The sequence below is a fragment of the Delphinapterus leucas genome, chromosome 4 (genome assembly GCF_059928025.1).
Source record: "Delphinapterus leucas isolate spDelLeu-1000000601 "Yukka" chromosome 4, BTC_Dleu_Yukka2, whole genome shotgun sequence".
Classification (NCBI taxonomy): domain Eukaryota; kingdom Metazoa; phylum Chordata; class Mammalia; order Artiodactyla; family Monodontidae; genus Delphinapterus; species Delphinapterus leucas.
Window position 1 is genome coordinate 67,247,833 of NC_143132.1, and position 22,507 is coordinate 67,270,339.

Consider the following 22,507-nt stretch of genomic DNA (forward strand, 5'->3'; position numbering starts at 1 on the left):
ATATTATTGAGCCAGACAATAAATATGCCTGCCCTAGAACATGTTTTGAATATATGTTCATCATTGTGATGCTACCAAGTTCTAGTGTGGTTCCAGATATACACAGAAAAAAAAGAAAAAACGGGATGTGCGAAGAATGTGATCATACATATCAATGGTTGTTTTGTGTGTTTTATTGGTTTTTTTGCCTATGGAGAATCCTCTGAAAGATTATGAAAATCTTCCTCCAGGGTGGGGAATATGTATGTACACACAAAAATTCTGCATACAATTCAGGGAGTTAATGAAATTTTTTTAAAGAAATCTTAATTGTGATTAAGAGCCATACAAAATAAATACATATCCTGTAGGTTAGAATTGGGCATTTGTCTTTGATCATAGCGGTAAGCAGAACCTAGAAACAAATATAAAAGCCTATCTAACCTTGGATAAGTAAATGTGGTCACAAAATGTTAAAAGGCATCTTAGGGATTTAATTGGTTTCTCCTCCTTATTTTAGAAATAAGAAAACTAAAACCCATTCATTACAATATAGAGGTTCAGAGTATAAGCTCTGAACTATTTAAGTTGCATTTTGCTCACTTATATAACTTTGGCCATTTTACTTAATCTACTACCTTGAAGCACTGCTGTGAGAATTAAGAAAGAATTCATATAAAGCACTGAGCACAGTGCCTGGAACATAATAAGCTTTAAAAATAAATAATAATAAATGTTATTCAACAAATACTTAGAGTTTTTTATATGCCTGGTACTTGGCTGGGCTCTAGGAACACAATCATAAACAAGATACAAGTCCCTACCTGTTAGGGTGGAGGGAGAGATAAGTAAACAGACAACCACAATACTCTGGAAAATGCTGTTATATGGCTGTGGCGGTGCTGGGGAGACATGTGAGAGGGGCACCTGGGTTGATGGAACAAAAGGGAAGGGGTAGTTAGAAAAAGGTTGTGAAGGATGAATAGGAGTTATCCATAGGAATGGATGGCTGGAGATGGAAAAGGTAATAATATTCTTGACAGAGCAGAGGCATGCGACAGCCCCAGGGTTCAGGCAACTTCCAACAAAGTGCTGAGTTGGGAAGTGGAGAGAGTGAAGGGTTGATGCTGGAGAGTTAGTCAAGAACAGAGCTTGGAACACCTTGTAAGCTCCTTAAGGAATCTGGCATTTATCCCCAAGGCAATAGCAAGTCATTGAAAAGGTTTAACAAATTTGTTTATTAAAGCTAATATTCTGGTTGCAGTATGGCAATTAGTTTTGTGGAATTAAGACTAAAAGTAGGGAGAAAAATTTGGAGGCTTTTTAAAATAATTAAGGCCAAAAATAATAGTGGTTTGAAATAAGGCAGCCAACAGTGAGGAGAGAGAAAAGTTAGCAGATTCAATGGCTATAAAGTGTAACCAGTCAGATTGGAAGGTTATTAGATGTAGGAGTGAAGGAAAGGAAGGAATTAATACTTATTCCTGTATTTCTGGGTTGGGGAACTAAGTAGATGGTGCAGCCATTTCCAAAGAGAAGGGATTCGGAGGAAGAGCACAGGTCTGGGGAGTAGAGGTGAAAGGGGATGATGATGACGGTCATGCTGCAAGTTCACAGACAAACTGATATTAGGTCAACGGTCTGACTTTGGGTGGAAGTTCCTTCCTCCAAACCAATGGTTCTCAAATTTTGGTCTGCTTTAGAAAGACCAAAGCAAGTTAAAACTTTTTAGGGCAAGTTAAAAGTTAGGAAAAGTTAGAGCAAGTTAAAAATACAGATAACCAGAACACATCTATGCAAATTTTGATTTAGCGCATGTGGAATAAAGCCAGTGCATCTGTGTTTCTAACAAGATATCTCCCCAGTCATTCTAAATTACATCAAATATTAAGAACAATTTTACCTCACCATGCAGTAGCTACCTACTTTGACTCATTTAAATTATCTTGAGCTACTTCATTATTTTGTACATGATATAAAAATAAATCCAGCCTTTCTCTACACACCACCAAAGGCTTCCCATTTCATAGGGCAGTCCATGCTTGGTTCCAGAAAGGGAACTAGGACAGGAAAAACGCTATGGTAATTGAAAAAGAATCAGAAGTCTAGATTGGCAGTCACTGATCAAGTGTAAATTAATCCTAGGGTGAATATTAGCTTCCCATGCTTTCTAATTGTAGAAGGAAGAAACGAAGAGGGCAGAAAAGTGAAAATTTTAGGATGTCAGTTCTTGGAGAAGGGAAGGGAAAGGAAGGAAGATGGAGAAAGAAAGGCCAGAGAGAACTGGGAGCAAAGCAAAAATCACCAGGAAAATATATGGAAAACAGACTGCCTTTTCATGACATGCTCTAACCTGCCACCATGTTATCTTTTGATCTGTTACTTTACTCTTAGTCTAATGCTGTTTTCTTTTGATCTGATATAGGACATGCTAGGAGATTTGTTTACTCCCATAGAGACACCAGAAGCTCAAAACAGAGGCTTTCTCAAAGGACTGTTTGGTGGAAGTGGACAAACATTTGACCGAGAAGAGCTCTGTGAGTAACAGAAGACCTATTTCTAGACTAGCGTTTTGCTTCTATACCATGAAAACTATTTGTTTACCAAACATGAATAAAATTGGTCACTTTATATTAGATGCAATTCTAATAGTACATGCAATTCATAGTACATGCAATTCATACAAAAAATGAGTAAGCTAATAAATGTGTCATTTGCAGGTAGATCATACCTGCAAGGCAGGGTGAAGACATTTGATTACTAAAATCTGAAAAAATGTTTTTGAATCTGCCTGCCTTTACTTCTAGGAAACAGATTATTTATTCAGAATTCAAGGTTTACCAATGGTACAGAATAAATTACTTTAAAAAAATCTACCTGCGAAACTCTGATGAACAATAATCAAAATGCAGTAGAAAGATACTAGGGAACATTTTCAGAGATAAATTAAGAATACATTTTCCAGAATATCTCACCCACCATTTGGTCTTACAGATCAAACTCCTTTTTTCTTGAATTTTTAACTATGCAAAAGATCTAGGTACCTCCATACAATGGAATAGTATTCAGCCATAAAAGGGAATGACATTTGATACATACTACAACATGGATGAACCTTGAAAACATCATGCTAAATTAAAGAAGGAAGACAAAAATGGCCACATATTGTATGATTCCTTTTATACAAAATGTTCTGAATAGACAAATCCATAGAGACAGAAAGTAAATTAATAGTTGCCAGGGACTGAGGCAAGGAGGGACTAGAAAGGGACTGCTAATAGGTACAGAGTTTTCTTTTTGGGGTGATGAAAATGTTCTAAAATTAGACAGTGGTGATAGTTGCACAAATCTGTGAATATGCTAAATACCACTGAATTGTACACTTAAAAAGGGTGAGTTTTGGGAATCCCCTGGCAGTCCAGTGGTTAGGATTTGGAGCTTTCACTGCCGGGGCCAGGAGTTCGATTGCTGTTCTGGAAACCAAGATCCCGCAAGCTGTGCAGCATGGCCAAAAATTAAAAAAAAAAAGGGGTGGTGGTGAATTTTATGATATGTGAATTTTATCTCAATAAGCCTCTTATTTTTTAAAAATTGATCTGGATTCCATTCCTAATGTTATATCCTTGGGAATTCTCACTAAATTTTTACTAAGATAGCTGTTTTTCAATATTTAAAAGTTACTTCATTAAAATTAAGTGAAAATGCGCTTTGTAAATGATGGGGAAATTTTTAGTCTTTTATAAAGTAATAAAGTTCCTACAAATGTTTATTAATGCCCATCATGCATACACCCCATTCTCTAGTATTTACATACACACACACAGAGATTTTTGAAAAAACGACAACTGAGGCCTACAAAGACTGACAGCAAGATGAATACAGAAGGTTGGAATGCCAACTTGGGCAGAAATTTAAATAAATGATCAGGCCTGAGATTGGAGCAGACACTAATATGGGTTAAATATGAGGTCACAATAAAATTGTGAGCATCCCAATTCAGCAATGTCAAGAAATGCAATTGGGCTTCCCTGGTGGCGCAGTGGTTGAGAGTCCGCCTGCCGGTGCAGGAGACACAGGTTCGTGCCCCGGTCCGGGGGGATCCCACATGCCACGGAGTGGCTGGGCCCGTGAGCCATGGCCGCTGGGCCTGTGCGTCCGGAGCCTGTGCTCCGCAAGGGGAGAGGCCACGGCAGTGGGAAGCCCGTGTACCGCAAAAAAAAAAAAAAAAAAAGAAATGCAATTATGCCGTATTGTATGGAACACCCCCCACACACACACACAATAAGGCATATGGTACCAATATCTCTCTCAGTCTCTTTCGTGGGCATTTTTCTTTGGTAAATGCTAACATCTGCAAATACAGATCTATGATAGGAACAAATATGTCTCTTCATGAGAATTATGACAGTAGAATTCAATGTAAGTACTTTGGTGATAAACTTGACTATAATTACTTGAATTACTGACAGAATGTTTTAAATTGCTATGGCTTGAACTCCCAGTTGGGGAAGCTTCAGCAGGAAAAGCATCACGCAGCCTCGCACAGCACATTCCTGGACCAGGTGGTATAGAAGGGATGAAAGGTGCTGCCGGAGGGGTGATGGGAGAGCTGACTCGTGCACGGATCGCACTTGATGAGAGAGGACAGAGGCTAGGAGAGCTGGAAGAAAAAACTGCAGGCATGATGACCAGTGCAGAAGCATTTTCCAAACATGCACATGAGGTAAACTGCCTAGTAAATAAAGGCATCTTCATACAGTAATAACTTTAAACATTTAGGTCCTGCAAAAGAAGGCCTAAACAGAGATGTCACTGAAAGTAATCCTGTGTGAGAGCCAAGGTAACTGGGATCTCATTATAAGTATTATAACTCCCCTCATATTGGGGAGAAAAAAATGTTTTTTTAATACTATATTGATACTTCTTTACCTTAGAGGATGACTTAAAAGAAGATTATCCACTGGTTCTGGTACACTGGGTCTATATTGTGCATCAGCTGCTAAAAGGGTACTTAGGTTGGTTACATGATCTCCCCCAACAAGGTGTGAGGGGGCAGTAGAGGCTGGGATCCACACACCCCTTTTTGTCTCAATCATTAAAAATCATTTCCTATCAGGCAAATCTTTAGAGCTTGATTGGTTTTTTAAAAAGTCTTTCTATATGCACTTTATTTCAAAAAATAAAGGAAGTCTTGTAAGTTTTGAGATTTTGATATGCATGATTAGCTCAATATGAGCTTGCTTTGATTAGCACTTTTAAATAATTTTTTAACAATCTTATGGTGACTATTTTTTCTTTGCAGTTAATGCTGAAATATAAGGATAAGAAATGGTACCAATTCTAATCTTCTAAAGAAGCTATGACTGCTTTGAGAAACCATTATTCAGGGAAACCAAATTTATTCCCGGCATCACTATTCAACTGCTAGAAGACAGTTTCTTCCACAAAATGTTCCATTACAGTCCATCTGAAGTTATCATAAGGGAGACTTATCAGAGACACTGTACAACCCAAAGGCTGGAACCCTGGTTAAAACCCCAAGATATGGCTGAATTTGCCTCTTCCCACGTGGAATGGAGCTATCATCTTGGCATGTCGTTTGCTAAGGATTTACATTTAGGAACTACGGGGAGTCCTGATTTGAAAAAATCCTGTACAAACAAAAACCATTAATGCACTTAATGAAAAAAATTTTTGCATGATAAATTAACATCTTAAGAGGAAAAGAAAAAAAAAAGCATGTTGTGACAGAAGAAAAAAAGATTTATGGTAAACTATTTTTATAAATTGGACCACACCTGACAATTTAAAAAAATCTGTGTTAGAAGATATCAGTGCATTTCAAGTACATTTGCAATACCCAACTGAAAAAACAAACAAAACCAGACTTTTCTTTTCATCTATAACTTTCATTATACTAGGACATTATTGAATTCTTATGGCAAGAGTCTGATTAACATTCTTCTCTCTCCATAATATTTTACATTATTCACAGTTCTTGGTCATAATCAAATATTGCCAGTACAGTAAATTATTCCTAACACAATTATATCCATTTCTATCACCTTCAGAACAAGTTGCTATTTTTTTTTTTTTTCAAGTTGCTATTTTTAGTCACAAACCGTGCAGGGTTGGGTCACCTCGAAGCATTTTTTCAGCCTGGCTTATACTCTGCAGGGGAGTTGACAATAGGTTTGGGGAAACTAGACTTACAGGAACAATGTAGTTAGCTTTGAGAACTGATTTCACTCACTCTGGTTTCAGGTTCTAAAGTGATATATTTTTAATGATCCATTTGTATCCTTGTCTGCCAATTACACAGTATATTACTGTTCAATCCCAGTGGGGTCTTCAATTCAAAGGTGCTCTTGCAGCCTGACACTCACAGACCAAACTGGTCATTCTCTTTAGTCTGATTCAGTAAAACCTCAGTTAATGTTTTAGGAAAGGGATTCTGACATTTCTGATTAACAAGGACTTTCATTAGAAATTACTTTTTGGTTCAATACTTACTATTGAAAATTGTTATAAAGTGGTGGTGTTTTTGCTATCTTGGCTTTAGTCACCATTATGGACAACAGAAATTTTGTCACTCAACAGGCTAAATAACATAAGCCACAGGATTATGTCAACAGATACCAAATACCTATTCCTTATTAAAAGCTCTTTTAAAAATGGAATGAAGAGGCTTCCCTGGTGGCGCAGTGGTTGAGAATCTGCCTGCTAATGCAGGGGACACGGGTTCGAGCCCTGGTCTGGGAAGATCCCACATGCCATGGAGCAACTAGGCCTGTGAGCCACAACTGCTGAGCCTGCGCGTCTGGAGCCTGTGCTCCGCAACAAGAGAGGCCGCAATAGTGAGAGGCCCGCGTACCGCGATGAGGAGTGGCCCCTGCTTGCCACAACTAGAGAAAGCCCTCGCACAGAAACGAAGACCTAACACAGCAAAAATAAATTAATTAATTAATAAACTCCTACCCCCAACATCTAAAAAAAAAAAAAGGAATAAAGAATATCCTTAACATGATAAAAGATTATCTATTATAACTCAACAGAGAGCTGGTAGAGGCAAACAAAATAAAGATGTCTGCTACCATCATTTAATATGATTCTGGAAGTCAAAAGTCTTAGGAAATGAACATATGCAGATTCTGGGACCCATCCTATAATATGTATGTTGTTCTTTCAAAAAGAATCTTTTTAAAGAAAATTAATGGGTTCGGCTCATTGAATTTTGATTAATCAAGGTCTTATCAGACTCACATTGTGTTTCTTAAGAATTCAGTATTTTCCTGAAGTCCAGGCTATTTGAGTAGCCAAAAATAGTATTTCTGCTTGTTTTTTTAGTTTTTAAATTTTTAGTGAATTTGTTTAAAGTGGCACTTCTTTCAAATGTTCTCAGTAATTTTGAGAAGAACAAATTAATCTTTGAGAAGAGTAATCTTTGAAAAGAGATGGGGGAAAGAGTCAGAAAATGTATACCAGGATAGCACTTCTCAGAGTCCTTGAATTCTCCTGATTTCTCAAAAAAGCCTCTCTAGGAATCTCTCCAGACTCCTGTGAACAGCCTTAGGGTAACAGAACCTGACTTTGAAATACAAACATGATACATAAAATTATATAGTAAAAATACTGAAGAAACTTGAGACCAGGATTTGGAAAACACTGGTAGGCAAATTGCACTGCACTATTTGTACCATCAGTTTCAAGGACCCAGTTTTCTGATTTTCTGAACAAATACTTTATCATTTCTATACTTAAAAAAAAACTAAGAGTAACATATTGGTTTATTTTAGAAGCAATGAAATAAAGCCCACAGTGGCATTAAATTCAATGACTATCTCTAAAGCCCCAATAGGATGTGACTTAACTTGTTCTATATCAGGGTTTCTCAACAATGGCACTGTTAACAGGAAATTCTTTGTTATGTGGCACTGTCCTTTGCACTGCAGATGTCTAGCAGCACCCCTGGCCTCTCTCCACTAGATGCCAGTAGCGACCCCCACTCCCATCCGCCCCAAAATGACAATCAAAAATGTCTCCAGCTATTGACAAAATTACCCCCAGTTGAGAGCCACTGTTCTACATCATTTGGAGACAGATTAAGTGTGAATATGTAATATGTCTTGTATAAAATTAAACATCGTTAGTACACAGTAACAAATTATATAAAATTAAACATCGTTAGTACACAGTAACAAATTATTATACCCAAAATTACATGTGTGGTTCATATGCAATAAAATGCTATTTTGGGGAAAGCTTACATGAATCACTGAAAGATAACAATTACAGAATATTTTAAAGCATACAGAAAAAATACCAGAAAGGACAAAATAGCATTTCACAGAAGTGCTTAAAACTGGCTTTAATGAATAGATCAAAAGTTTATAATTGGCACGTCAATTGGAAGTAAGGTGCTTCTGAAATGCTTGAAAAGAATAGGTTCTTTTCGTCTTTCAATATTGTTTTTATAAACCCTTTCTTAATGTAAGGGTAACTTCATCCCACAAACTCCTGATTAGTGGAATACAAATTAATGAGGTTTTACTGTATCAAAATTATTTTTCTAATTCAGAGATAGCAATAACAAGAATCTAATATGGACGTGATTTTTCTCTTTGAACATTTCTGTTCTGTTGCACTGACCTTAGCATGCGCGTGCGCGCACACACACACACACACACACACACCACCATCTTACCATCATCATCATCTTTGGAAAACGAGTACTGTTGATCCATGTAATACTTTACATCTCTCTTCTCTACTATTTAAATGTCTTGCCTCTATCTTGGAACATAAGAAAAATACTCCTAGTAACTTGAACAATGATAGAGAAAATGACTCTGAGCCTTAGTTGTCATCAAAATTACATTTTGTCTGCTTAAGGTGACATCAGAAGATAAGGCTTGCAAACCACAGTCTCTCTACAAGTTGACCATCTCATTATGATTCCCTGAAGAGATAACCCCTTCTTAGTGTCCCAGGAGAAAATGGGCCTTTAGCATTATAATTCATCATGGAGCTAGAGGTATTTTTTTTCCTGGTTCTAATATGCGAGCAATAATCCCTACCAAGAAATCATCCATTAACCTTGGAGTTTGGAAGGATGGATGATTGATTTATCATTTATTTTAATCCACTGCAAAAGCAGTACTGCCAGCTCTGCTTTCTACACTTCATTGAGACCCAGACTTAGTGCCCGTCATCATCATGGCCATTATCTGACTAACTTTGGAAGGATGGTGACAGAACTGAGTGAGATGTTTTCTGATAATTCAGTCATAAAGATAATGTTTCAAATCTTTCATATAGCATTTGAATGATTCTCCAGTTAATAAATCAGAATCCAGGTCTCTAGTACTCAAAGATCTTAAGGGATTGTAAAGGAAAAAGTTTACTGTTGGAGTCCTTTTTTAAAATGTGAACCATGTGTCTGTTATCTGCATTAAGGGATCACCATGGCTTTGAGGAAGGAAAAGGAAAATAAAGATTATGCCCAAGGTTGGTTGAAGAAGATTAAGATTAGCTCTTTGAGATACTTGGTTTTAAAATGTTTGGCAGAAGGGAAAAATGAAGCATATTTAGAAGAGTAAGCTAAAAGCCCTCTCATTGGTTTAGGGTCATTGGGACAACCCAGGAGTATCTGTGTGATTATAGCCTGTCTCCATGGGAAGGCATTGTAACTTGACCACTTTTGTTCTGAGAGGGCAATGCCAAGAGTCAGATGTTTCTGCGAGGCCTGCCCTTTGCATCAGGAAAAAAGTGGTAGCCTTTGCAGCTTCTTCACCTATGTCCTCTGTAGCCCCAACCCCACTTGTGACGTTACTGTTTCACAGACACACTGCTCCAGGGGCCAGAAATACTTGCCAGTAAGTCATGTATTTGGATTCCACCGTTCCAGGGAGCATGGCTGTAGAAGTTTATTGTGTATATGTGCAGACAACATAGCCCTGAAAGGACAAAATTCAAAATAGGAAAGGTCTGACTTAGGAAAGAAGAGGAAGTGCAATTTGGTACAAGCGGGCTGGGGTAAAAAGGGACATGGGAGCCAGAGTGAAGCATAAGAAGCTTTGATGAGGAACCGAGGCACAGTTGGTCTATTTATACATTTATGTAGAGAAGTGATTCTCAACTTTGGCTGTGCATAAGCATCACCTAAGGCGCTTCTAAAATTCCCAGTTACACCAAAATCTTTCAGAGTGGGAACCAAACATCAGTGTTTTTGAAAGCCTCCAAGATAGTTCCAATGTCCAGCCAAGGTTGATAACTACTACTAAGGAAGATATATTTGTCTACCCTGACTGGCGTCTAAGCCCCACTTCTGAGGGGTCAAGGAAAACAAGATATTGGAGATATTGGCCAGATTGATATTTATTCTGTGTCGCAACCCAAAACAAATGTTCTGTAAAAATTTCTGACCAGGCAGTGCCCCATTAATTCTTAACATCTCTGTCTTTGTGATTTTCTCCTATATGACTGGCCACTAATTATTCCAATTCAAACATCTAGGTTTCGATTGCCTTATACATGTGACATCACCAGACACCAAAGATATCATAAGAAATTTAATACCATGCAACGTGAAGTGGAAAACTAATTCTCAATAGTTGGATAGTAGAAATTCTCAAAACAATCATTTACCAAATCAGGTCCAAATTTATTACTCATTCTTCATTTGGAGGAGACATAGGTACCAGGTACCTGGTTCTGCCATAGCTATATTTTATTGGATTTGATCTTAGCAAGAAAGGAGAGCAACTCTCCCTTTTTGATTTTTGTCTTTGCTCTCAGGGCAAAGGAGTTTGGATTTATTTTCTTAGTTACTGGACACGTGTTTAAAGGGAGAAGAATGCCTGCAGCTGACTGTGTGGCCTCCAGTGCCCTGAAAGAGTGATTTCACCTTCAAAAACGGGAGAGTCCGCCTATCCAACGCAATACTAGTCAATGAGAAAACAGAAGAGTTCTCTCCTCTCACACTGCTCCCCTCTGGTATTGGCCCATCCTTCTCAACTGCAAAGCCAGAAAATAAACTAGGTGGTAGTTATGGACAAGTGTGCACAGGATCAAAATCTCTAATAACCTATAATTTTTAGTACTTAATTATGTGATGTTTTATTCTAGGAAATAAGAAACAGATGATATCATTGATGTATCTTTCTTTCATCTTAAGAATTTTTGCATCTTTTCAGAAAATGACAAATTACTATTTTTCTGTTGCACTCAGCAATTGTGACTATACTTACAATTCTTGTAGTCTGTAGAGATATCAATAAAATTGTATATGTTTGTACATAGATGCTCTCTTATGTTATGTCATACACCACTAATGACTGTCGCCAAGATTAAATGTGGACAGAGGTAAGACCCTCATTTGCAACAGTGTGAACTATGGTTTTGCAAACTAAAATTGTTTTAAAAAGGGGAGGTGGGTGGGGGAGCGATGTAAAGCATATGTATTTGAACTAAAATAGAGAAAAGGGTAAAAAAAAAAAACTGAACACAAGTTCCCCAAACTGAAAGAGTTTACTAGTTTATTAATCTAAAATGGTAGAAATAAATAAGATATACTTACAAATTCAACATTCATACCTACTTCCTCACTTCTGTAAAGTTCAGACTTTAATCCAATGCAGGCAAAAAAAAAATAAGCTATTATGGGCTTACAGCACCACCTACTGGTTATTATGAACATACATTAACCAGCACCTCCAAAAGTCCCCCAGAAAGCCTGCACTCTTCTGCTCCTCTGGCTTTCAGCTGCATGGTTAATTCCTCTTCATGCACTTTCTTTATATTTACCTCCACTGTGGCCTCGGCCAACTACTCTTACTCTTCCAAATGCTGTCTAAGTATTTCAGAAAAAATTTCCCACCACCACCATTTCCCTCCTAGTTTCGGTCTATATAAAAATGAGGAAAAAACCGAACCAACCCTAGGCTAAAGAATGTTTTCTGATTTAAAGTTAAAACTATTAAGATAGACTCTTTAAAAATCCAAATACCCAGTCTCCCCTTCGGAATTTTCTCAAAAGGATCAATTTACTTCCTCACCCTCTTTGAATTACAATCACTCAGGCTTCACGTATATGTAATTCAGTGTTTAAAATACTGATTTGACATTTTTCCTTCCTTCTCTCCCTCCCTCTTTTCTTTGTCCATTCATTCAGTCCAAAAGTCAACCAACCTGAGCAAGTTCTGACCACAGCCCCATGTAGGGACTGCACTGGAGCAGGGTGAGAGGGACAGCCCACAGGAGGACAGAGCTGGAGCGAAGGGCAGGGTCAGCCCTCAGGTGGTCAGTAGTGGTGCCTGTGTGAGGGAGGCGGTGGAACAGGGCAGAAGCCAGCCCAGCAGGTCAGGAGATTAGGGACTGAGCAATTGGGTGAATACACTGAGGAGGCAAGAGGCAGGTTTCTCACTGATGGAGAAGAACAAGTAAAAGGGAAAGTGAGAATAATCTCTGTAGCACTGGACTAGAATTTGAACTGTCAGTATGAGTTTTATATATACACATACACACACATATATATGATGTAACAAAGTGTGTGCGTGTGTTGTACACATGCATATCCTAAGTCCGAACACCGAGAGGACTGGGAACACCACCCGAGGAAAAAGGAGCATACCTAGTGCCTAGATTTTTATTTCTAAACACTATTCTCTGTTAAAAGCAACTGGGGCTCCTTGAAGAAATAGCTGATTTCAAGGGTGAAGCATGTTTTTGTGCCAGAAAATATTCAAAGAATCATGGGGTTGTGTCAAAAGGACACAGAAGGCAGCTTGAAAAGGAATATACAGGCCAAATCAGGGATAATTTGTATCAAAAAGTAATGATAGGAATTGAATAAAATAGGAACTCATGAGTCCACATTGACATTAATTGATTAATTAGGAAAAGAGAAAGCTCTTCTTTACTGCAGAATGTCAACTAATAAATATGGATGGAATTTTCAAATTTCTCTTTGGCAACCACTGTAGTGATAATATGGACAACAAATACCAGTGGATGCTAAAACTAGCGAGTTAACGTGGGATAGAGGAATAGGATATTTACATTGTCTCAAAGTATCTTCACAAAAAGTACTTACTAATCACCATACACACACACACACACACAATATATGTAAATAATTTTACACTGGAGAAACCCGGCAGACAATATTTTAATCAGGTGATCAATGTTACCATCACCAGTAGGGGAACAATCACGTGCCATCTGACAGCATGTAATGAAAAGAACACAGCATCACCTCTGTGATAATTCTGACAAAAATGAACGATATGGAAATATTGGATAAAACCAAACTGAGAGACATTCTGTAAAATGACTACCTTGTATTCCAACTTTCCAAGGTCATGAAAGTAGAGGAAAGATGGATGTTCCATATTTAAGGAGACGTGACAAGTGGGTGCAACACATGATCTGGAATTGGACCGATTTGCTATATAAGACATAATTGGCCCAAATCACAAAACTTAAGTGTGGTTTCCCACTTAAGTGGGAATGTTTGTGCTCTTCTTGAAACTTTTATTCAGGTTTGAAATTATTTCAAAATAAAATTATAAAAATAAAAAATACTAAATAAATAAATAAAAATACTTTCAATTTTGTTGATTTACTTGCATTTCAAAAACATTGTCTTCTACCTTTCACAGCAAATGAACAGCTGCTTTATGGATTAAAGAGCAGGTCTGAGCTGGTTTGGGAATCCAAACATTATTTAAAATTTTTCTTTCAAAAATGTGTTTTAATTACACATGTAATACATGAATACATATTTGTAGTGACCAAATAATAAATTTAGACAAGATAAAAGTGCAATTTCCCTTGGTCACCTCCTTATCTGTACTAGTTATTGGTTTGTTTCCTTCCGAACATTTTTCCCTGCTGCAACTTGCTTATTCAAATACTGTGTCTGAGATACCTTTCCAGGTCAGTACTTCAAACATCAATCATTCTTTTTAACTTACTTATATTATTGCATGGTGTCAATAAAGCATACTTTGTTACTATTACTCTACTAGTAAACATTTAGATATTTCCCAATCCCTCAATATTACAAACAAGACTGCAGTGAACATTGTTGCACATGCATTTAGCATATCTGCAAGTGTTTCTCCAGGGAAGATACTGTGGAATTCAGTCAAAGGGTGTGCTGGTTTAAACCTCTTAAATAGATGTTGCCAATTAAACTATTCTTCACCAGTATATGAGAACTACTGTTGCCCTACATCTTTGCCCATTCTCAATATTAATTTTTTCTCAATCTGAAAGGTGAAAATGGCATCTTGTTTTTATTATTCCTGATTAGTGAAACTGAACACCTTTTTATGTTTACGTTCTTACCCCCTCTTTTGTGACCTGTCTGTTCATAATTTTTTATTATGTTCTCTTAATAGTTCTGTTGTGGTAATCCTACAGAAGTAACTAGACACCCTACCCAAAATTTGGTTTGGATATTAAGACTAATGACACATACACACACCCTAGGAGGACACAAAAAAGATTTACTATTGACATAAAGAGGCTTTCTGGGGAGAGGAGGGTAGCACTCAAAGTGGTCTAAAATGGCTTGAGAGCACAGGTAAAGAGACTGGCTCAGGGTTTTTATTGTGGTTGGGAGTGGGACCAGAGTTTGCAGAGAGAGGCTGCACTGGAAAGAGGGGAGCACTCGGGCTTTCTTCTCAGTTCACCGAGACATGGGGCTGGAGGGGAAAAGAGGGGGTGAGGCTTGAAACTTGTCAACAAACATCAAGAGATGGAGTCAGACTCTTTAACACAGGTTATCTATTATTGATTTTTAGTATAACTCTGGAAATTAGTTATTTTTTATAACTGCTTTTTCCTTATTTTTGAGTCTTCCTAAAGATGACTGGTTTCTGGGTTTAGAGGAAGGCTTACATGACCTCGGTGTAAAGGAAGAAGGGTCCTGGTCCTTGTGCTTCACTCTGAGTCCTCTGTGATTCCTTCTGTAACAGTGGCAGGTCTGTTCGAGACACTTGAGCACCTTTCACTGATTTGTGCTGAAGCACACTTAGTGAATGTGTGCCTTTCTCTCTTGTTTGGGGCAGGGCCCTGTGGTCTCACTTGCTAACTCAGTCTCATCTAGGCTATGGATCCCTCTGGGGTTATCTATGCCCTTCTCCTGGATTAGGCTGTTCAGTATCTTGATGTCATCACTTTTTCATATTGAGGATTTTTTTCTTTTAATGTAGTCAAATTTTATCATCTTTTAGCTTTATGATTTTTGAACTTTGTTTTAAAGGCCTTTACATCTATAAAATAATAAACTCTCATATCTCCTTCACTTTCAAAGTTTTATTTTTTATATTTAAGCCTTTAATCCATCTGGAGTCTCCATACTTTGACAAATGGAAAACATATCATTACACCCCTATTTTTAAATGACTTATCCTTTCACCTCTAATTTGAAGTGACATTTAAATCATTTCCCATATACACCTAAGTCTGTTTTCTAAATTTTTAGTCTGCCCAAGTAATCTATTTGTCTATTTCTAGGTCCTTATCAAATAGTTAAATTACTACAATCTTTATAATATGTCCTAATATTGATCTTTTTTAGTTTAATAGGTATTGAGTTTTTTTCTCTAGGTGAATTTTAGTATATTATCTATCTCAAAAAAAAAAAATTCCTGTTGAGACTTTGATTGGAATTACAGTAAATTTGGAGGTTAATAAATAACAAAGATTTTTGCTGGAATCGCTTCCCCTAGGATATCTTCATCCTCTTTGTCACAACCATTTCCCTCATTTATGTTGATAATTTTGCCTTCTAGGTTTTTCAAGTTGCATATCTAGAGTATCTAGAATGGCATCAGTGTCAATACTTCCACAGTCAACTATTTCTTATATAACTCTACATCCAATTTGAAGTTCACTTTATACTGCTGTCATTTTTCATTTCATTTCATTTTTCATTTCATGGTGCACGTGCATCTTAATTAGCCAATTTCCTCTTCTGGTTAACCATTTTTATAAAATGTCACATGGATTTAACACTGGGAGACCAGGAGTCAACACTGCTACATGCTTTATTGTCTGTATGTAAAGTAAATGACAGATGTACAGTGACCAGTCATTGACAGACTTTGAAAGAAATGACGCAGTTGGTAACTCACCATGTGTATTAGTTTCCTATTACTGTTATAACAAATGACTACAAACTTACTGGCTTAAAACAACACACATTTAGGGGTGACATCACCAAGATGGTGACATAGGTCATTCCCAACTTCACTCCTCCTCACAAGTACAACAAACAACTATTCATGGACAAGACACCACTGAGAAAATCCTAGAATGTGAGGTGAGACTGAAGCATCCCCTGCACCACAGAGACTGAGACAGACCATGTTAGAAGGATGAGAGAAGCTGCTACATGCTGACCATACTGCCTCTCCCCCAGGCCAGCACAGCATGGGTCTCCCCTGAACTTACAGTTCTTCCAGTGGGAAAAGAGATCCCAGTGGACATCCAGCTCTTCCAGTGTTTTGGGTCCCTTCTTAGGAGTCCCACTGGGGTCTTGGGATAACAAGGGAATCTGCAGGGCTTGACCTCTGAGAATCAGATTCCGATGAAGAAGGGGTGAGAGGCCTGCAACAACCAGCACTCAGATCTTGCAGACCCAGGTCCTACTTACAACACCCAGGTGGTAGTCCCAACTAGTGGCTTTGCTCATCAGCATAGCCAAGACAGTGGTGCAGTCTGACCAGGGAACTCAGCAAGGTGCAGGTCTGCCTGACTTGGGACCTCAAACAAATACCCCTACCCACCCTGGAGCCTGGTCTGCCTCCCCTCACCCTCCACTCTCCCCATCCAGGCAGGGGAGCAGAATCATAGCTCCACTCACTGTTCGGTGTAGCTCCCAGTCCTGCCCAACCAGAAAGCATCCAGGTGCAATAATTACTTTCATGGATTAAATTATCCAATCAAAACATGAATGGATTAAAAAAAAAAAAGAACACTACATGACCCTCACTTTAGCCTTAAAGATACACATAGACTAACAGCAAAGGGATGGAAAAAGATACGTCGAGCAAATGATAAACGCTGCCCCCCTCCAAAAAAAAAAGCAGGGGGTATCTAGACTTACATCAGACAAAATAGACTTTAACGTAAAAATGACAAAAAAAATGATTATTATATAATGTTAAAGAGGCCAGTTCATCAAGAGGATGTAACAATTGTAAATATTTATGCATCCAGTATTGCAGCACCTATATATGTTAGCAGAAACTAACAGAACTGAATAGAGAAATAAACAGTAATACAAATATAGTTGGGGACATTAATACCCCACTCTCAAAAATGGATTCTCATCCAAAAAGAGAATCATTAAAGAAGAGCGAATTTGAGCAATACTACTGATCAAATGGCTCTAACCGCCATATACAGAACTTTCTATCCAACAACAGCAAAATATACACACTTCTCAAGCACAAATGGAACATTTTCTAGGATAGATCATAGGTTAGGCCACAAAACAAGTCTTAGCAAATTCAACAAGACTGAAATTATACCAAATACCTTCTATGACCACAATGGTATAGAAACTAGAAATCAGCAACAGGAGAAAAACTGGAAAACTCACAATTACAAGGAAATTAAACAATACTTTCCTGAACAACCAATGGATCAAAGAAGAAATTAAAGGGGAAATAAAAGAGAAGCTTGAGAAAAATGAAAAAGGAAACACAATTTATCAAGATGTATGAGATGCAGTAAAAGCAGTTCTAAGAAGTTCACAGCAAAAAATGCCTACGTTAAGAAACAAGACAAACTCACAAATATTGTGTATTTTACAAATTAAAGGTTTGTGGCAACCCTGTGTCAAGCAAGTCTATCGACACCATTTATCCAATAGCATTTACTCATTTTGTGTCTCTGTGTCACATTTTGGTAATTCTCCCAATATTTCCAACTTTTTCATTATGATTATATTTGTTATGGTGATCTGTGATCAATGATCTTTGACATTACCATTGCAAAAAGATTATAGCTCGCTGAAGGCTCAGATGATGGTCAGCATTTTTTAGCAATAAAGTATTTTTTAATTAAAGAAAAAAAACCCAAGATCTCAAATAATCAACCTAACTCTACAGCTCAAGAAACTAGAAAAGGAAGCGCAAACTAAGCCCAAATTTAGCAGAAGGAAGTAAATAATAAAGATTAGAGCAGAAATAAATGAAACAGAAAACAGGAACAATAGAAAAGATTAACAAAACTAAGAATTGGTTCTTTAAAAAGATAAAACTGACAAATCATCAGTTACACTAACCAAGGAAAAAAGAGGACCCAAATCAACAAAATTATAAATGAAAGAGGAGACATTACAAATGATACCACAGAAATACAAAGGATCATAAGAGGCTACTATGAACGACTATATTCCAACAAACTGGGTAATCTAAAGAAATGGAAAAACTACTAGAAACATAAAACCTACCAAGACCGAATCATGAAAATTTGGACAGAGCAATTACTAGTAAGGATACTGATTCAGTAATAAAAGAAACCTCCCAACAAACAAAAGCCCAGAACCAGATGACTTCACTGGTGAATTTTACCAAACATTTAGAGAAAAATTAATGCCAATCCCTCTCAAAGTCTTCGGAAAAAATCAAAGAGAAGGGAACACTTCCAAACTCATTTTATAAGGTCAGCATTACCCTGATACCAAAGCCAGAAAAGGACACTACAAGAGAAGAAAATTACAAGCCAATATAACTGATATACCCAGATGCAAATATCCTCAACAAAATACTAGCAGACTGACTTCAACAGCACATTAAAGGGATTATACCGCATTATCAACTGAAATTTATACCTGGGATGCAAGGATGTTTCAACATATGCAAATCAATAAGTGTGATACACCATGTTAACAGAATGAAGGATTAAAAATCATACAATTGGGCTTCCCTGGTGGCGCAGTGGTTGAGAGTTCGCCTGCCGATGCAGGGGACATGGGTTCGTGCCCCGGTCTGGGAAGATCCCACATGCCACGGAGCGGCTGGGCCCGTGAGCCATGGCCGCTGAGCCTGCGTGTCCGGAGCCTGTGCTCCGCAATGGGAGAGGCCACAACAGTGAGAGGCCCGCGTACTGCATTAAAAAAAAAAAAAAATCATACAATCATCTCAATAGATGCAGAAAAAGCGTGACAATATTCAACATCTATTCATAAAAAAACTCTTAATAAATTAGGTATGGAAGGAATGTACCTCAACAGAATAAATGCCACATATGACAAGCCCAAAGCTAACATCATGCTCAGTGGTGAAAGGTTAAAAGCTTTTCCTCTAAGATTTGGAATAAGACAGGTGTGCCAACTCTCAACCACTCCTGTTAAAAACAGTACTGGAAGGGGGCTTCCTTGGCGGCACAGTGGTTAAGAATCCACCTGCCAATGCAGGGGACATGGGTCAAAGCCCTGGTCCAGGAAGATCCCACATGCCACAGAGCAACTAAGTCCATGCCCCACAACTACTGAGCCTGCAAGCCACAACTACTGAGTCTGTATGCCACAACTACTGAGCCTGCATGCCACAACTACTGAAGCCCACACACCTAGAGCCTGTGCTCCGTAATAAGAGAAGCCACCGCAACGAGAAGCCCACGCAGCACAATGAAGAGTAGCAACTAGAGAAAGCCCGCGCACAGCAACAAAGACCCAACACAGCCAAAAATTAATTAATTAATTAATTAATTTTAAAAAATAGTACTGGAAGTCCTATACTAGACATCAGCCAAGAAAAAGAAATAAACAGCTTCTAAATTGGAAAGGAAGAAGGAAAATTGTCTCTATTTGCAGATCACATGATTTTATATATAGAAAATAGGGATGTAATGCACAGAATGAAGACTATATTTAACACTACTGGACGGTATATTTGAAAGTTGCTAAGAGAGTAGATCCTAAAAGTTCTCATCACAAGGAAAAAAAACGTTTTTGTATCTAATGAGATGATGGATGCTAACTAAACTTATAGTAGAAATCATTTCACAATATATGTAAGTCATTATGTTGTACACAAACTTACACAGTGCTGTATGTCAATTATATCTCAATAAAACTGAAAAACAAACAAAAACACAAATTAGTACCTTACAGTTCTGAAGGTCAGAAGTCCAATATGATCTTACTGGGCTAAAATCAAGGTGCTGCCAGGGCTGTGTCCCTTCTGGAGGCTGTACATTCCACTGCCTTTTCCAGTTTTTAGAGGCTGTCTGCATTCCTTGGCTCATGGCTCCTTCCTCCATCCTTAAAGTCAGCAGTGCAGCATCTTCAAACCTCAATCTCACTCTTTCCATCGTCACATTTCCTCCTCCGACTCTGATCATCTGTCTGCCTCTCACAAGGACCCTTGTGTTCATATTGGAACCACCCAGATAATCTCCCCATTTCATGATCTCTAACTTAATCACATCAGCAATGTTCCTTTTGCCATGTGACGAAAATGTTCACAGGTTTTGGGGATTAGGATGTGAGCAGTTGGGGAGGGGAGGTGCATTCTGCCTACAACAAAGGGCATCTGTTACTAACATAGTGATTTGTAGACTGAAGAGCTACCATTGAAGTTTGAACTTTATGCGATTATTAAGTTAATATACCATGCCAACTGAAATTTGAATTGTGTTGTATGGACACTAGTGTTATTTAAGTAAACCATGGTAACTTGAATTTTTTCATAACTGAATCATGCAAAGCAAGGAGTGCCTGTTTTAAGCCCAACTGAAGGTCAAAAAGGATGAGAAAATGCATGTAACCACACATGCAGAGCCATGGCTGCAGAAGATGAGGTGGAAGTGATCTATATGTCTGCACTCATATTTGGAGAACACTCATGTAAATAGGCTGAGGTTTCTCTTGTGCTGGATTCTCAAGGCCACCAGAATACTAACAGCACTGCAACTCTTCTGAGAAACGTGGTACAGGTGAATATGGAAAAAACTCGAGAAATAATGATATAACTTCCCTCTTACCTCTGTCTTCTTCTGCCACTTCCCCCCAGCACCAAAATATCTGAGGATCTTGTGCACTAATATCCAACTACTAATGGTGTATTACACTTTGTTTATAAAGCAACTGTCTTTTAAAATTCTGATGAATAAACATAAAAGAGCTCTTTGATAACTGATTAAGAATATAATAAACACTTCCTATGTGTACACTGTTGAGCAAACTATAGAATAAGTAAATGGATACACAGGCTTCTGATACTTAGACCAAACACAATTTTGAAAACTGAACTGCTGGTATAAAGTTTCTCATAAATTAATTTTATTAAAACAGCAAAAAAAAAAAAGGTCAGTTATTCACCTCTGACTGGGATTATAAAGTACAATCTTTTAGCGTGAGTATTCTCACCATGCCACAGAGAAAGGCACTGAGGGACTGATGAGGGGGTGTTTTCCTTCTCTGGCAGTGTTATATTAAACTGCAGTATAAATATCTGATCTTAAGATCAGAATACCTCTTGAAGAGGTGTAGCTTGTTTTATAATACCTAAGTATTGGAAATATATTAATTGCATGAATTGGGAGAGGGAAAGGAAGAAGAAATGGCAATTCATGAAAATCCATTCCCAGACTACATCCATACCAAGTCTTACCACTTTACAGAATTCTTAATTTACTAGCCAGTGCTATTTAAAAATACCACTTCAAAAGTCTTACACCGATACTGGATGAAAATCACACACAACACCTAACCCTGGTGGTTTATGTGAAGCCAAATCCTTATCTGCCTCTGGCTCCTTCAGGGGTCTGTATCACCAGTGTCGGAATCCTGGTTGGGATGAAAATGACCCTGAGACAGCAGTTTCATTTTCTTCATGCTCAACCAGACAGATGAAGATCCAAAGTGCTAAGTACCTATTTCAAGCATGTGTTCTGAAACTGTTTAGGGCCACAGTAAACTATAAAAGGCAATTTCATAGATACTCTTTGAGAGTGAATATAATCATTAAACTTGATATTTTGCCTCAAAAATGTTTTTCATACTACAGAAAATAAACTCATATATGTTTTGAAACTCTCACTATAAAATTACTATCATAAGTTCATCAAAACTTGAGGGTTTCTGTTTTCATGAAGTAGGTGAAAGGGTAATCTCTATTCTTTCCATGTGATTGTACCTACACCAGGCTTCCCTACAATCACACGTCAAAGTCCTTCAGCTCTCCCCAGCTGGCACCTATTTTCACTTTCACTTTCAGTTTCACAGAGAGTTTTATGGCACTTTCCATTTCATTCTTGACAATCTGAGCTACCTACAAAAAAAAAAAAAAAAAAAGAGGTTAACAAACTCTGCCCAATCCAAGAACTGTCTGCCAGCCCACCCACTGAGGGGATAAACCAGACTGGAGCTCTTTACCTCATGGTGCTTAAAACTCTAAGTTGGAAAAGAGCCAGGTATCCCACACTAGTCTGCCCTAACAAACAGAAGCTCTGCCAGGTTCACTAGAATGCTCAGAGCTTTGAAATCCTCAGGGCAAGACTC

General features: G+C 37.9%; 2 protein-coding genes across 2 annotated transcripts in view; one reads left to right on the forward strand and one right to left on the reverse strand.

Moving 5' to 3' along the window:
- STXBP5L (syntaxin binding protein 5L) overlaps positions 1–5,244 on the forward strand; it is a 384,965-nt gene extending 379,721 nt beyond the window's left edge. The window contains 3 exon segments of the mRNA XM_089909991.1: positions 2,405–2,516; positions 4,482–4,712; positions 4,715–5,244. Of these exon segments, the coding sequence (XP_089766117.1) occupies positions 2,405–2,516; positions 4,482–4,712; positions 4,715–4,758 (387 nt within the window). The 3' untranslated portion in view covers positions 4,759–5,244.
- The window catches only part of POLQ (DNA polymerase theta), a 175,222-nt gene that overhangs the window by 39,102 nt on the left and 113,613 nt on the right, over positions 1–22,507 (reverse strand). The window contains exon 30 of the mRNA XM_022564544.3: positions 1–22,277. This exon is cut by the window's left edge and continues 39,102 nt beyond it. Within this exon, the coding sequence (XP_022420252.2) occupies positions 22,164–22,277 (114 nt within the window). The 3' untranslated portion in view covers positions 1–22,163. The remainder of the gene's footprint in view (positions 22,278–22,507) is intronic.